This window comes from Oncorhynchus clarkii, chromosome 5 (assembly GCF_045791955.1).
Source record: "Oncorhynchus clarkii lewisi isolate Uvic-CL-2024 chromosome 5, UVic_Ocla_1.0, whole genome shotgun sequence".
NCBI lineage: Eukaryota > Metazoa > Chordata > Actinopteri > Salmoniformes > Salmonidae > Oncorhynchus > Oncorhynchus clarkii.
This window is the reverse complement of record NC_092151.1, coordinates 35,064,044-35,081,237: the sequence shown is the minus strand read 5'-3', so window position 1 is coordinate 35,081,237 and position 17,194 is coordinate 35,064,044. Positions and strand designations below refer to the sequence as shown.

The 17,194-nt window shown below is 42.4% G+C and overlaps 1 protein-coding gene across 5 annotated transcripts in view; it reads right to left on the bottom strand.

Moving 5' to 3' along the window:
* Positions 1–8,410: 8,410 nt before the first annotated feature.
* The window catches only part of LOC139408693 (unc-13 homolog Bb (C. elegans)), a 104,332-nt gene continuing 95,548 nt past the window's right edge, over positions 8,411–17,194 (bottom strand). For 2 of the 5 annotated variants that reach the window (XM_071152911.1, XM_071152914.1), the window contains 12 exons: positions 14,654–14,677; positions 14,394–14,417; positions 13,888–13,911; positions 13,401–13,489; positions 13,084–13,230; positions 12,786–12,909; positions 12,547–12,678; positions 12,228–12,375; positions 11,775–11,831; positions 11,433–11,525; positions 11,168–11,327; positions 8,411–11,025 (listed from right to left, as the gene is read on the bottom strand). In XM_071152911.1, the coding sequence (XP_071009012.1) occupies positions 10,740–11,025; positions 11,168–11,327; positions 11,433–11,525; positions 11,775–11,831; positions 12,228–12,375; positions 12,547–12,678; positions 12,786–12,909; positions 13,084–13,230; positions 13,401–13,489; positions 13,888–13,911; positions 14,394–14,417; positions 14,654–14,677 (1,308 nt within the window). In that variant the 3' untranslated portion in view covers positions 8,411–10,739. The remainder of the gene's footprint in view (positions 11,026–11,167; positions 11,328–11,432; positions 11,526–11,774; positions 11,832–12,227; positions 12,376–12,546; positions 12,679–12,785; positions 12,910–13,083; positions 13,231–13,400; positions 13,490–13,887; positions 13,912–14,393; positions 14,418–14,653; positions 14,678–17,194) is intronic. The other 3 variants (XM_071152913.1, XM_071152910.1, XM_071152912.1) reach the window with 2 other exon arrangements.

Sequence of the window (17,194 nt, the reverse complement as noted above, 5' to 3'; positions counted from 1 at the left end):
GAGCAAACACTGCAGGCAGCGATCTTTGGACTTCGATGGTGAGCCACAGAGCAGGGCAGGAGCAGAGGCAGTAAAACTGTGCGGTAAGGGACTGACACTAGCCAATCAGAACAAGCAATGGGGTAATGACCAGGGAGATCAGAGGATGCAAGGTATGTCACACACACAGAGGTGGGGACACATGCGCAGACGCACATCATTTTCCACTTCTTATATGAATTCATATCAAAACAGGCATACTGCCCAAAGTTACAATAGATTACATATTGATTTTGACAAGATTTATTAATGTCTATAAATGTTGCTCTTATCAGACAATGAAATTGCTCATACGTACGAAGTGTCAGTACCATCGGAGTTGTGATAATTGTTATGAAAGTAGGGGGAGGATGTTGACCAGAATCTCAGCGCTTCAGAGCCACAGGTGAAATCCAACACCTGGACATGAGTAAGGGTCCTCTGTAGTCCCCAGGACTACGTTATGAGCCAATGAGTAAACGGATGCACAGACACGAATATAGACACATGATACCAAGGACCGTTGAAGAGACACATGTCATTATAACTGTGGATAAGTCTTACCTTGTGGGGATGGACATATTCATGACCCTTCTTCAATGACACAGTGGTCTTTACAGGGCATGTGTCTTTTATAAATCAAGGTATTACCAAGACGCTGTAGAACATACACTACATGACCAAAAGTATGTGGACACCGGCTCGTCAAACATCTCACTACATAATCACGGACATTAATATGGAGTTGGTCCCCCCTTTGTTCTTCTAGGAAGGCTTTCCACTAGATGTTGCAACATTGCTGCGGGGACTTGCTTCCATTCAGCTACAAGAGCATTAGTGAGGGCGGGCACTGATGTTGGGCGATTAGGCCTGGCTCACATTCGCCATTCCATTTCATCCCATTGGTGTTTGATGGGCTTGAGGTCAGCGCTCTGTGCAGGCCAGTCAAGTTCTTCCACATGGATCTCAAACCACTTCTATATTGACCTCGCTTTGTGCACGGGGGCATTGCAAGAAACAGGAATGGCCTTCCCCCAAACTGTTGCCACAACGTTGGAAGCACAGAATAGTCTATAATTTCATTGCTGTAGCGTTAAGATTTCCTTTCATGTTTTCTTTTAAATCCACAATTTGGATACCTCCACAGCCTCACAGGATCTTGGTAGTGTTTCTAACTTCTCTGGATTACATCCAAATTATGATAAGTGAACTATATTACTTATTGGATAAAAAAAAGACAATTTTTACATTACCGTGCACTTGACCAATAAAATGGTCTGAGAGTGAAGTTGACTTACTCAGTATACATATTCTAAAAGAAAGAAATTCTCACTACAATTCATTTGAAAAGAAAGCTAGCAAAAATAGATAAGATCTTGCTACCATCGAAAGGAAAATACCTGTATACTTGTGTAAAAATCCCCCTGATTAATTATTTAGTCTTATCCCAGTTTACCTACTTGCTTATGGCCTTCCCTACACCTAGCGAATTGCTTTTTAAATTATTTGAGCAAAAATTATTCAATTTCATTTGAAACAGCAGGCAAAACAAAATTAAACAGGACTATTTATATAATGAATATGATATCAGAAGGCAGAAATGATTAAATATTAAAGCATTAGACCTCTCACTAAAGTCCTCAGTCATACAAAAGATACTTAAATTCAAACTGGTTCTCTAGCTTGAGGACTTTAGTGAACACGCCATAGAAAGTTGGTTGATTTTCAGTTTAGTCCAACAGAAAATACAATATTATGCTTCAACCTAAATGATTAAGACAAATTATACACTGCTCAAAAAAATAAAGGGAACACTTAAACAACACAATGTAACTTCAAGTCAATCACACTTCTGTGAAATCAAACTGTCCACTTAGGAAGCAACACTGACTGACAATAAATTTCACATGCTGTTGTGCAAATGGAATAGACAACAGGTGGAAATTATAGGCAATTAGCAAGACACCCCCAATAAAATAGTGGTTCTGCAGGTGATAACCACAGACCACTTCTCAGTTCCTATGCTTCCTGGCTGATGTTTTGGTCACTTTTGAATGCTGGAGGTGCTTTCACTCTAGTGGTAGCACGAGACGGAGTCTACAACCCACACAAGTGGCTCAGGGTGGCACATCAATGCGAGCTGTGGCAAGAAGGTTTTCTGTGTCTGTCAGCGTAGTGTCCAGAGCATGGAGTCGCTACCAGGAGACAGGCCAGTACATCAGGAGACGTGGAGGAGGCCGTAGGAGGGCAACAACCCAGCAGCAGGACCGCTACCTCCGCCTTTGTGCAAGGAGGAGCACTGCCAGAGCCCTGCAAAATGACCTCCAGCAGGCCACAAATGTGCATGTGTCTGCTCAAACGGTCAGAAACAGACTCCATGAGGGTGGTATGAGGGCCCGACGTGCACAGGTGGGGGTTGTGCTTACAGCTCAACACCGTGCAGGACGTTTGGCATTTGCCAGAGAACACCAAGATTGGCAAATTTGCCACTGGCGCCCTGTGCTCTTCACAGATGAAAGCAGGTTCACACTGAGCACATGTGACAGACGTGACAGTCTGGAGACACCGTGGAGAACGTTCTGCTGCCTGCAACATCCTCCAGCATGACCGGTTTGGTGATGGATCAGTCATGGTGTGGGGTGGCATTTCTTTGGGGGGCCGCACAGCACTCCATGTGCTCGCCAGAGGTAGCCTGACTGCCATTAGGTACCGAAATGAGATCCTCAGACCCCTTGTGAGACCATATGCTGGTGCGGTTGGCCCTGGGTTCCTCCTAATGCAAGACAATGCTAGACCTCATGTGGCTGGAGTGTGTCAGCAGTTCCTGCAAGAGGAAGGCATTGATGCTATGGACTGGCCCGCCCGTTTCCCAGACCTGAATCCAATTGAGCACATCTGGGACATCATGTCTCGCTCCATCCACCAACGCCACGTTGCACCACAGACTGTCCAGGAGTTGGTGGATGCTTTACTCCAGGTCTGGGAGGAGATCCCTCAGGAGACCATCCGCCACCTCATCAGGAGCATGCCCAGGCGTTGTAGGGAGGTCATACAGGCACGTGGAGGCTACACACACTACTGAGCCTCATTTTGACTTGTTTTAAGGACATTACATCAAAGTTGGATCAGCCTGTAGTGTGGTTTTCCACTTTAATTTTGAGTGTGACTCCAAATCCAGACCTCCATGGGTTGATAAATTTGAATTCCATTGATAATGTTTGTGTGATTTTGTTGTCAGCACATTCAACTATGTAAAGAAAAAAGTATTTAAGAATATTTCATTCATTCAGATATAGGATGTGTTATTTTAGTGTTCCCTTTATTTTTTTGAGCAGTGTATACATATATATATATATACATATATATATACATATATACATATATATATATATATATGTATACACTGCTCAAAAAAATAAAGGGAACACTAAAATAACACATCCTATATCTGAATGAATGAAATATTCTTAAATACTTTTTTCTTTTCATAGTTGAATGTGCTGACAACAATATATATATATAAATATTTTTTTTTTTACAAAAATTATATAATCTGGTCCTCCCGAGTGGCGCAGCAGTCTAAGGTTCAATCCCAGGCTGTGTCACAGAATGCTGTGACCGGGAGACCCATGAGGCGGTGCACAATTGGCTCAGCGTCATCCGGGTTAGGGGAGGGTTTGGCCGGCTAGGATTTCCTTGTCCCATCGCGTTCTAGCGACTGCTTGTGGCGGGCACCTGCAAGCTGACTTTGGTTGCTAGTTGGACGGTGTTTCCTCCGACACATTGGTGCGGCTGGCTTCCAATTTCAGTGAGCAGTGTGTCAAGAAGCTGTGCGGCTTGGCAGGGTCGTGTTTCGGAGGAGGCATGGCTCATGACCCTTGCCTCTCCCGAGTCCGTATGGGAGTTGCAGCGATGGGACAAGACTAACTACCAATTGGATATCACAAAACTGGGGTGAAAAAGGGGGTAAAAGTTGACACACGCAGCCAACAAAACTATATGGAATTGTCTGCTCTACTCAAAATTACAACCAACTAATTGCAGCATTACCACAAAATTGGTAGAGGCAAGTGGAAGAAGGGAACTTGTCTGTCGGCCCTGCATTAAAGACAGTCATACTAGTTTATTAAAGGAGCAAAAAATAGACAGCTGTGCTAAACAGATTGCAAAATACTTGGATAGAGATATTCAATGTACCGATTCCATGGCACACGAAACAACGCCGGATCCAACACTTGCAGTAGAGTTTTTCAATTTAAATTATACAAAATTCTTGCAATATATAGAATGTTGTATGTATGGGGGCCACAACCATGCCAGCTCTGCAGATTTATCTGCAAAAAGACTCATTAGATCATTTGTTTTGGTACGGTCCATATATTGCTTGTTTTTGGTCACAGGTTCAGAACTGGCTGAAGAATTGCAACATTCCCCTGGAGCTAACTCTGCAATAGCACTGTTGGGTGATTTTAAAAATAATTCAATCAATAATACTTTCAGAATTTAAAAAAAGTCTTTAATTTACAATCTGTAGAAACTATGAGATAGAAAGGTTCAGAACTTTTGTGAAACATCACAGCACAGTTGAAAAATATATGGGAAATAGAAATCATAACAGGATGGTTTTCAGAGATACAGTTGAAGTCGTAAGTAAGTACATGCACTCAGGTTGTAGTCATTAAAACTCCACAAATGTCTTGTTAACAAACTATAGGTTTTGGCAAGTTGGTTAGGACATCTGCTTTGTGCATGACACAAGTCATTTTTCCAACAATTGTTTACAGATTATTTCATAATTCACTGTTTACATACACCAAGTTGACTGTGCCTCTAAACAGCTTGGAAAATTCCAGAAAATGTAATGGTTCCAGAAACTTCTGATAGGCTAATTGACATAATTTGAGTCAATTGGAGGTGTACCTGTGGATGTATTTCAAGGCCTACCTTCAAAGTCAATGCCACTTCGCTTCACATCATGGGAAAATCAAAAGAAATCAGCCAAGACCTCAGAAAAAAAATTGTAGACCGCCACGTCTAGTTCATCCTTGGGAGCAATTTCCAAATGCCTGAAGGTATAAACACTATGGGACCACGCAGCCGTCATACCGCTCAGGAAGGAGACCGTTCTGTCTCCTAGAGATGAACGTACTTTGGTGCAAAAAGTGTAAATCAATCCCAGAACATTAGCAAAGGACCTTGTGAAGATGCTGTAGGAAACAAGTACAAAACTATCTATATCCACAGTAAAACAAGTCCTATACCGACATAACCTGGAAGGCTGCTCAGCAAGGAAGAAGCCACTGCTCCAAAACCGCTATAAAAAGACAGACTACGGTTTGCAACTGCACATGGGGACAAAAATCTCACTTTTTTTAGAGAAATGTCCTCTGGTCTGATGAAACAAAAATGGAACTGTTTGACCATAATGACCATCGTTAGGTATGGAGGAAAAAGGAGGAGCCGAAGAACACCATCCCAACCATGAAGCACGGGGGTGGCAGCATCATGTTGTGGGGGTGCTTTGCTGCAGGAGAGACTGGTGCACTTCACAAAATCAATGGCATCATGAGGGGAAAATGTGGATATATTGAAGCAACATCTCAAGACATCAGTGAGGAAGTTAAAGCTTGGTCGCAAATGGGTCTTCCAAATGGACAATGACCCCAAGCATACTTCCAAAGTTGTGGCAAAATGGCTTAAGGATAACAAAGTCAAGGTATTGGAGTGGCCATCACAAAGCCCTGAACGCAATCCTATAGAAAATGTGTGGGCAGAACTGACAAAGCATGTGCGAGCAAGGAGGCCAACAAACCTGACTCAGTTACACCAGCTCTGTCAGGAGGAATGGGCCAAAATTCACCCAACTTATTGTGGTACGCTTGTGGAAGGCTACCTGAACGTTTGACCCAAGTTCAACAATTTAAAGGCAATGCTACCAAATACTAATTGAGTGTATGTAAACTTCTGACCCACTGGGAATGTGATGAAAGAAATTAAAGCTGAAGTAAATCACTCTACTATTATTCTGACATTTCACATTATTAAAAGAAAGTGGTGATCCTAACTGACATAAAACCGGGAATTTTTACTAGTATTAAATGTGAAGAATTGTGAAAAACTACATTTAAATGTATTTGGCTAAGGTGTATGTAAACTTCTGACTTAAACGGTAGATGGATGGCATTGAGGAGAGCTGAAGGGTGGGACTAAAAATAGCTATGCACACAGCCAAGACAACGCAGGAGGGGCTTCGGGACAAGCTTCTGAATGTCCTTGAGTGGCCCACTCAGAGGCCGGACTTGAACCCTGGAGACCTAAAAAACAGCTGTGCAGCAATGCTCCTGATCCAACCTGACAGAGCTTGAGAGGATCTGCAAAGAAGAATGTGAGAAACTCTCCAAATACAGGGGTGCCAAGCTTGTAGCGTCATACCAAAGAAGACTCGAGGCTGTAATCGCTGCCAGATGTGCTTCAAAGTACTGAGTAAAGGGTCTGAATACCTATGTAAATGTGATATTTCATTTTTTATAAATGAGCAAACATTTAGAAAAAAACAGTTTTTGCCTTAGTCATTATGGGGTGTGTAGATTGATGAGGAAAAACCAATTGAGTCAATTTCAGAAGGCTGTAACCTAACAAAATGTGGAAAAAGTCAAGGGGTCTGAATACTTCTAGAACACTGAGTGTACAAAATATTAGGAACTAACTAATGCTCTTTCCATGACATAGCTTTCACCTGGTCAGTCTATGATCCCTTATTGAATTAACTTGTTAAATCCACTTCAAAATCAGTGTAGATAAAGTGGTGGGGGGGGGGGGGGAGACAGGTTAAAGGATTTTTAATCCATAAAACAATTGACATTCAGAGGGTGAATGGGCAAGACCACATATTTAAGTGCCTTTGAACAGGATATGGTAGTAGGTGCCAGGCGCACAGGTTTGAGTGTGTCACCACTGCTGGGTTATTCACACAATATTTTCCCATGTGCATCAAGAATGGTCCACCACACAAAGGACATCCAGCCAACGTGACAAGTTGGAGCATTGGAGTCAACATGAGCCAGCATCCCTGTGGAACGCTTTCGACACCTTGTAGAGTCCATGCCACAACGAATTGAGGCTGTTCTGAGGGCAAAAGGGGGTGCAACTCAATATTAGGAAGGTGCTTCACACCAAATTTGTCCATCGGCTCAGTTCTTATAGCCCTGGTTTGATATGGTGCCATCTAGTAGTGTAGTGTGGCTGATTATTCTCCAATTCATTAGAAGCTAATTCATTGAGTCTTCATAACGAAATCTGGAGTCAATATGATTTATGGTTCATGAGAAGATTAAGTATTTTTTGCATCAGCATAAGTGCTAACGTGCATCTATAGGCACTGTCCATCCATACAGTATTTGAATGCAGCAAAAAAAAAATCTCAAAACCATTAAGCGACTGATGTAATGAGTCTATATACACAAAATCTGGAGTGAATCTGGTTCATGAGATGATTTTGAGCATTTGCGTTAAATATGAAAATAATTAGTTAATAGTTTCCATGTTTTTTGAGAAATCAACAAGAAATTCAGTGTGGTTCATCTTAGGGACGTCCATGATAGCGATGACACATTTCAAGTTGATAGGTCACTATGGAAGTGGATTTAGTGGTTTAAATGGACACAAATCAGATTTGTCAATAACTCAGCCATCTTTTGACCAATCCCTTAGTTTGAGAAAAGTTTGGAGTACCACCATGGTCCTACATTCCAAATTTAGTCAGGGATTTTTATGATTATTTAAAAGAATTAGCATTACATAGTCAAATTTGATTGTAAAGGTTCCTTATTTTTGAAGATGAATGCCAAACTTAACACGGTTCATCATGGTAATGTCTGTGATGACCCTAAAAAGTTTTGAGTTGATGGGACATTTTCTAGTGGATTTAAATGGTCAGAAAAATAATCAGATTTCCTGATTTATCAGTCATCTCTTAACCAATCCCGTAACTTAATTTGAGATCATCTAAGAGATGTCCCATGGGCCTACATACTGCATTTGGTGTTTTTGTAGTTCTTTTTTTTTAGAGTGTATGGTTCATGAGAATACGTCTTTCAAAAGTAAAAAATAAATAAAAAAATGTCCAAGATGGAGGAAAATCTATCCTGATGGACATTATGGATCCTTGAGGAGAATATGTTCAGGATGAGGAAAGACACCTACAAACAAGGTTTCAAGTGTTTAGGTCAAACGGGCCGCCGGATATGAGGGTTTAAGTGAGACTGCTTATAACAGTGCCACCTATAGACCTATCGGTAGTTGGCCTGTAGTATCTGTGTGCCAAATTCAAAACAAAAGTAACCAATCTATGCGAGTTCGCTGTGAACCCCTAATAATTAGCCAGACACATCAATAGCTATTTCTTAAATACTTTATACAAAATTAATAAATTGTAATGTACACATTTTAATGATCAATACCATGATTTTTCCAGTTGCAAAAATACAAATGAAACTTCACAAAAGTCCAGTTACTCGGACATACAACACGTGCTAACTATTGTAGTGATTTAATTATAGTGCAATGCTTCACAAGATTTAAAAAATATGTATTAAAAAAATGTAAATGAAACAATAAAAAGTGAACACTTGCACAGCTTGGCACAAGGAACATGTATGTTAGTGGCAATGCCCTCCTTAGAAGTATACATTTTCCCCTAAATCAACAGCCAAAAAGATGTATTCCCATTGGTACTGTAGATACTGCATATAAAGCCCAGATATAGCTTTAACAGTGTGTGATGTTGCAGTTTTCCTCTTTGTGTGAACATCAAACTGACTATTATTGTATGGACAACGGCAGTGTTACTTGACAAATAGCAAAACATTCTCCTCGTTTCTATCAGGGATATGACAGGCATGCATTACCCCTTACTGTATACTGTAGATCCAATAGATTCATGATACCGTACTGAACATCACTCCAACATTTAAGAGGGATCAAAATGGAAAACAAAAATATAAATACTATATCTAAGAAAATGAATACATCTAAACAAATATAAATCCTCCAATACAATTAAAAACTAAAATAAAGTAACAGCAATAAGGAAAATCACATTGACAATATCAGTCTGATACGGTTGATTTAGGTCAAATTGACCAACCCTCTGTATCGTTGTGAGACAAAAGAAATACACAGAAAATGGGGGGTAAAAACATGTATATAGAAATCTTCTATTATCACCAATGTAAGGCCACTCAGAGATACAAGGAAACATAGCTGGAAAATATTTGCAAACCGAGAGCTTGGACTGCCTTTTCCTAGCCTTGTTACAAACCATACGAGGCTAGCCTTTCCCTCATCTGAGATTAAAATCATTTAAACTCCTCTGATCCCAAAAGACCCTCTAGGTCCAGTTAGTATCTGTAGGGTCCTGCTAGAAAACTGCAGTAAAAAGAAATTCAAAACCACTTTGAAAACTATACTCAAACTGCATCTAGCAGCCCTCTGTTTGCAAAGTAGACCAGAGTATACATATGGAATAAATACATAAAAACTATAAATAAAATGGCTGTCATTGAGGGTTGGCCACATTAGCCAAATGTTTGTAAAATGTTGTATTCAACAGGGTTATTTAGCAGTGATTACTAAGTTCAAGACAGGGCCCTACATACACCATTGCCGTTTTTGATGTACGAAACAATAGTCCATATTAAAAAGTGCTCACCCCTCTATCCTTAAAAGGAAGTTTCTCTGGATAGAAGGCAGCCCTTGTGTTAAGAACATTTGACAATTTAGACTAAAAAGTATTACAGTAATTCTTATTCAAAGTGCATTGTTAACACTGTATGGGACTAATGGGTTATGAATAGGAGCCCAATACTTGACAAGGCACACAACTTACAAACCATTTACATTGAGTGCTGTTGCCGTTACAGTACCTCATGTCCAAAAATAGAGGGGGGAAGACAAACATAAAACTCACTTCAGAACCACCACACGGCACTAATTTCAATACAAAAAAAAAAAACACTTCACTTTTCTACAGGGAAAAACGGTGGATTTGTACACTATATTTAGGAGTAGGGTACTTGACATGCGGTAGAAGTCCAAACGATAGAAACCAGGTGAATCTACTTCAAACACCAACAATGACATCCTGCATTTGGACCCTAATAGTGGCATCAATGAGATGAACATGGATCCTGAAGAACACTAAAGAGAGATTGAGGAAGATAAACAGCTTTCTACTACAGTTACAGTTTTGTGTCTGAACTTCACACATTCACAGCTTCTAAAGTGTAAGGCATCAAACATATGGCCACAGTTGGGGGGTATTGCACATGAACACTGAGGGGGATTGTGGGGTGAGGGGGAGACCCTGTACTGAAGTACATACAGGCTGGCAGGAATTGATTGGCATATAGCGCCCATGGCACGTCCATAGTGCCAGACTGGCGAACCAACATAAGTACAATATCGTGTGAGATTGTGCCTAATAACCATTGAGTGAGAGAGAAACTAACTACGTATGTGTAGTAGATGGTGAGTGAGGGACACAAAAGGTGGAGTCTGAGAAAAACACAGTGAGTGACAGTGTGATGGTGAACCAGTGTAAATCAAACAGCCAGTAGCAGCCAGGGGACATTATTAGTCCAAAGTAGTAGTAGTCAATGTGCTCCTATTACTTCCCACTTTACTAGAGGCCCTTCACACCCCTCCCCTCCTTCAGGGAGACCTCATCTGCCCTCCTCCTCAGAGCGTAACTCAGACTTGAGCTTGACGAACTCCTTGGCCACCTCGTCGTTGGAGCGCTGGGAGAGGATGCGCATGGCGGTGAGGCCGGTCTCGTCCATGGTGACCCGCTGACCTAGGGGGCACCAGCACGCCACACTGCCCTTCTCTGCCACATCCCGCAGCTGCATCACAGCCATGCCCACCACCCGATCAGCACGGCCAAAACAGTAGTCCTTCACACACATCTGCAGCTCATAGCACTCAAAGCCATCCTCATTACCTAGGATACTGAGGAGACATGGAAGAGGGGAGGGAGATCAATTTTTACACTTATTTTTTTTTTTACAATGAGCAATGGCTATTTCAAGGGAGTACACATTGATAATTTTAGGCAACAGGCTACTGTACTATTGCTTGACTCTGGACTCACAAGTGGAAGGTCTCGTTGAACTTGGGCGCCCAGCTGTTGTTCTTGGACTTGGATTGGAACTTGCGCTTCTTGTCACTGAGGTGGGGTCCAATCATGGTGATCTCCACAAAGGGCCGGAACATCCCAGACGTCTGCCACTTCAGATCATTGGCTCCCACCACTGGTACAACGAGGAAGGAGATGAGTTTGTTTGTTGGGATGGGGAGACAGCGAGAAAAGTGTTTATTGGAGTAATTGTTTTCCTTAACTCCACAAATACACAAACCTTTGACAGTGACTTTGTGCTCCCCAGTACCAGGGTGGGTGAATAGGTCGATCTGAATGGATATCTCTCCCACCGGCTTGTCCACTCCTGACCCTAGCGCACACAAATGGAAACACAAGACATTATCTTCCAGTGGTGGTCAATGTGATTATAGATACCAGTAGTATCCTTTAGGGAGGAGGAGGAGAGGGTATGGGTAGGGTCATACAACCAGGAGGAGGAGCAGTCAACGTTGGTGTTTGGGGCAAACTCACCCACTGGGGCAGATGGGAGGGGGTTTATGTACAGAGTAAAGGAGACCGGTGTTGTTAGCACATGCTATCCATTAATGGCACCACCTACCCCTGGAGGGTTGTATTTTTTCGTTGGGAGTTAACCTAATACCCTTCCCATTGTGCACTGGTGAGGAGGCAGCAGAAAAGATCCCAAGAAAGAAGACAAATAAGCAAACAGTGTCAAATGGCAGCAGTGAGTCATTTTAGAGTTAGACAAATCACAGCACACACAGAACAGTCACAGAGCCAGTGAAAGTTTGTTTCTAGGTATGTAACAGAGGCACAGTATTTAGCTGATAGATCAACTTCAAGCCCAATACTAAATAGAACAGTACTCAAGAGGGAGCACTGGAGCCTCTGGTGACCCCTGGTGGCAAAGCAGGGGAGAAGCAAAGGTCTTATTTTATGACTAATGTATTTAGTTAGACACAATGGGAAGCAGACTGATGCTATTGTGTGTGTGTGTGTGTGTGTGTGTGTGTGTGTGTGTGTGTGTGTGTGTGTGTGTGTACTGCCTCACCTTGTGTGTGTTGTGTTGTGACAAAGGTCTTGATGAGCGTGTCTGTGGTCTGTGTGTAAAGGGACAGAGCGTGGCGTAGTGAGGTCAACTCAGGACTCTTCTCCAAGAACGCCTTCTTCAGACCGTTCCCTCCTGCATGGAAGTATTGCTGCAGAAGAGTGAGAGTGAGTGAGAGAGAGAGATGAAGAGGGAGAAGGTTTGATTCCCTAATATACAATGAATGAGGCCTGTAATTAAAGGATCAGCAACACAGTCCCCTCATCATCTAAGTAGTAACTTTACCACAGGTGTATGTTTGCCTATAAACTCAAAGACAAACTTTGATTGTGTCCAGTGCTATATCCATGACAGCACACTGTTTAGGTGTCAGGCTTTTGGCCTCTCCTGCCATGTGATCTTTAAGCTTCGAGAGCTGCCCCAGTTCCTTGGCTGCAGACAGGATCTGAGCCCCCTGAGGAGAGGAATACACAACATTAGGTGACGGTGTGTTTGGAGTAGAGTCTCGTGAGGAAAAGGGCCAGGTTTGAAGGTAAATGTTAGGAGGGTGTTAGGCCTTACGAAGGTGTCGTTTCCTTGGGGCAGGACGATGGTCTTCTCCAGGCTGCTCATCACAATTCTCCACAGCTCTTTCAGAACCCGCTTTAGAACAGTCTTCTCACACGCTGTGGCAAACAGAGTTAACCTGCATAGACACACACGGACGTTTAATGAGAAAACACATACAGCAAATCAACAAATACACAATCACGCAACATGGCACAACATACTGACAAAAACAACTGACTTCTGAGGGAACGCACCAAAATGGGCACCACCAAATCAGCAGCCAATAGAAAAGCAGGAGGGATCCACTCACTTTGAATCCAGGAAGTCCATAAGTGGCCGTAGCACGTTGTCCGAGTCGGCCTCCACCATGTTGCGGCTGTTGGCGTTGACTGGGCCCTTGATCTGGTACAGCAGAGAGGCCATCTGTCTCATACAGTCATCAATACAAACCTGGAAACTACAGGAGAGAAAGGAGCCACAGGTTTTAGGGTTCAGAGCCAAAATGGACTCCGTATACTACAGACTGAAGCTGTGTGTATGAGTCCACAGTAGAAACATTATGAGTGACATAGTATGGGGAGAGTGTACACGTTGGAATCCTGGGACTGTGTGGGAGCATGCGTGTACCTGTTTCCAAACGTGGTACTCAGCTCATCCAGCACATTGTTCAGCTTGACCTGAAGCTCATTCAGGAGGTCACTGGCTTCGGTGTCCAGCTGCAGACAAACAGGCAGACACACAGATAGTCAGACATACGCAGCGAAGCACACAGGGACAGTGTAATAAGTACAGAAGTACTGGGTACAGAATTGTTTTTGTAAAACAGTTAAGCATGATTCTCATAAACCATAGATATGGGGGAAAACAGCAACATAATTCCCTTTGATGCCAGATAATACACATACTGTAAAGTATGCGAATTGCAAGCCAAAGTTTTTGCCAGTAGATGAACGAGCATGGCAAGAAAATGCAATGGTCACTCAAACATCATTTTCAGAGAAACTGTGAAAAATGTTTGACTGAAGTAGCGAGATTCCCTGCAAGGTCACTGCTACTTCTCTTCCAGTTAGTTAGTCATTGTTATTAGAGCCAACACTCCTGTAGACTAACCCACCTTTTTGTCGGTAATAATCACCACCTTCAAAGACAGCAGATGAAAGAAAATGGCGGTTTAATATGACAGGAGATTCATTGACTCAGAAGTATATTCTATTGGAGGACCACCAGGGGTCACAATGTGTCCCGTATCTACAACCACAGCATCAGTCTGACAGAAACCATCTCACAGAGGCCTAAAGCAACCACAGCCAGACAGATGACAACATGATGTGGCCCATTAAGCTAATGCTTCAATAGGCCAGCTGATACATGGACTGCCAGGGACTAGACTACATGTCTAGATTGCAGACAAGAGTATAGGACAGCTGTAGGGGAGACTACTGAAGGAGTTCTGCACCAGTGGATACGAGGAAGGCTTACAGGGGCTATAGGGAGAGATTGAGTATGTTTTTCATGAGCCTTCTGTACGTGTGTATACTGCTGAGTAAGTGACAGTTAGTGAGAGTGATACAGTGTTAGTGGAGATGGGCACTGATGATGTCACATCCTTACTACACTCACCTTCTCCTCGTCTTTCTTTTCAGGCTATCAGAGAGTGGGAGGGGGGAAAAAAAAGGAGATGACCGTATTTATTGCTGTCTTTTATCAAGAGCTAGTATAGAGGTAAAAACTAGAAATACATGGCAAATATCTGATGGTGCTATAAAATAATATTGTACCAATTGGGAAATGTGTTGACCAATGAACCAGTGACATTTTCGTGAGCAGCATAGCTACCACTCAACTATACAACCCAGGGATAAAGGCACAAACTAACCCACCTTTTCCTCTGGGGGTGCATCCATCTTTGAGAGACGTACAATTAAAAAAAAAAAGAAAGTCAAATGTGTCTTTTGTTGCAATAAAGTACGGACCAGCAACAAACCCAACTAGTACTAACAGCAGGAGAAGATTTAGGATAATAAACTTAACCAAGACAAAATTGTTAAAAGAGGTACAGTAAACCTTTGCATACATACTGTAGGACTACATACTGTATGTATGCAACACTTGTTTGTAATGAACCCACCTTCTCTTTGTCAGTCTATTGAAAACAAAAGAAAAGGGAAAATAACTAAATCATTAAACTGCGTAGTAGTCTGAAAGTAAATGAAGTTGTGGGAACGAGATGTCTGTGTAATGGAGCGCAAGACAGCTGCACTTGGATTTAGCCAACAGGTAAGGGACAACAGTACCGTAGTCATATAGGGGAAGAGTGTTGCACCAAACAGATGACCAGTGAAAAACCCAACAAGATCAAAGTCACCCGGGTAACGATGGTGGTGTCCATTCCCACCATGAGAAGGCACAATGACGTGGCGAATGCGAGTGTGACCACCACTACGTGAGTGGAGAGAGGGGCAGTGAGTGGGAATGACTATATGTGACCATGACGATATCAGTGAGTGTGTCACTGACACAACCTCTACTACACCAACAAACCTCAACCTGCTCCTCCACCTCCTCCTCCACACTTTCCTGAAGGGTTGGAGTGAGACAGAACACAAAACATACTGTGAACCTTCAGCCAGAGGCAGAATGGTTGATAAACCCTCAGAGAAATGATTGATACACTGAGTCGGTTTACAAGTTACACCAGCCGACCATGTCAACAATGACAGCAGTATCAGACAGTACAGTATCATGTTCTGTATTTACAGTGCATTCGGGAAGTATTCAGACGCCTTCCCTTTTTCCACATTTTGATATGTTACAGCCTTATTCTAAAATTGTTTAAATAAACAATTTCCTCAGCAATCTACACTCAATACACCATAACGACAAAGTAAAAACAGGTTTGGAACCACCAAGACTAGTCCTACAGCTCGCTGCCCAGCCAAACTGAGCAATCGGGGGAGAAGGGCCTTCTTCAGGGAGGTGACTAAAAACCCGATGGTCACTGACAGCTCCAGAGTTCCTCTGTGGATATGGGAGAACCTCAAAGAAGGACAACCATCTCTGCAGCAGTCCACCAATCAGGCCTGTATGGTAGAGTGGCCAGAAGGAAACCACTCCTCAGTAAAAGGCACATGACAGCCCGCTTGGAGTTTGCCAAAAAGCACCTAAAGACTCAGACCATGAGAAACAAGATTCTCTGGTCTGATGGAACCAAGATTGAACTCTTTGGCCTGAATGCCAAGTGTCACGTCTGGAGGAAAACTGACACTATCCCTACGGTGAAGCATGATGGTGGCAGCATCATGCTGTGGCAATGTTTTTCAGTAGCAGGGACTGGGAAACTAGTCAGGATTGAGAAAAAGCTGAACAGAGCAAAGTACAGAGAGAGATCCTTGATGAATACCTGCTCCAGAGCACTCAGGACCTCAGACTGGGGCAAATGTTCACCTTCCAACACGACAACGACCCTAAGCACACAGCCGGGACAAGTCTCAATGTCCTTGAGTGCCCAGCCAGAGCCCGGACTTGACCCAATCAAACATCTCTGGAGAGACCTGAAAATAGCTGTGCAGCGATGCTCCCCATCCAACCTCACAGAGCTTGAGAGGATCTGCAGAAAAGAATGGGAGAAACCCACCAAATACAGGTGTGCCAAGCTTGTAGTGTCATACCCAAGACTCAGGGCTGTAATCGCTGCCAAAAGTGCTTCAACAAAGCACTGATAAAAGGGTCTGAATACTTATGTAAATATGATACGTTTTTTTTATTTAACATTTGCAAAAATGTAAAAACAAAACTGTTTTTGCTTTGTCATTATAAGGTACTGTGTACTGAGTGATGAGGGAAAAAAATACAATTTAAATCCATTTTAGAATAAGGTTGTAGCGTAACAAAATGTGGAAAAAGTCAAGGGGTCTGAATACTTTCCAAATGCACTGTACGGAAAAGGGGTCGTCAGTTTTCTATTTGAGGTTCAAAAACAATATATTATATATATATGTATATCCATGTACAGAAAGTCCATACATGCACATACATAATGTCCTCGTCTTACACCCACCTGCCGCCATTCTATCATTTTGCCCATGTTGCCCTAGGGGGGGAAAAGAAGGGGAAAATGCCCAAGTTTTTTTTATTCCTGCTAACTGCACGAAGTCAGCACCACAGTTTGAAGGTCTGAGTGATTATAATGAAGACCTGTGTGAAGGCTTTCCAGGACACAGATAAAAAGACATGTCGTAACAGCAGAATGTTCATTATCAGTCAACGGTTTATGACCATTCCATTATATTGTACAATTTTGAAGATACTGTAGTTTATTTGAGTATTTCTGACTGTCAAAATAAACATAACAGAATTGTTTTTTTAATTTTAATTTTTAAATTGGTGCTTGTTGACAATGAAACTTGAACAGTGTGTCTTTT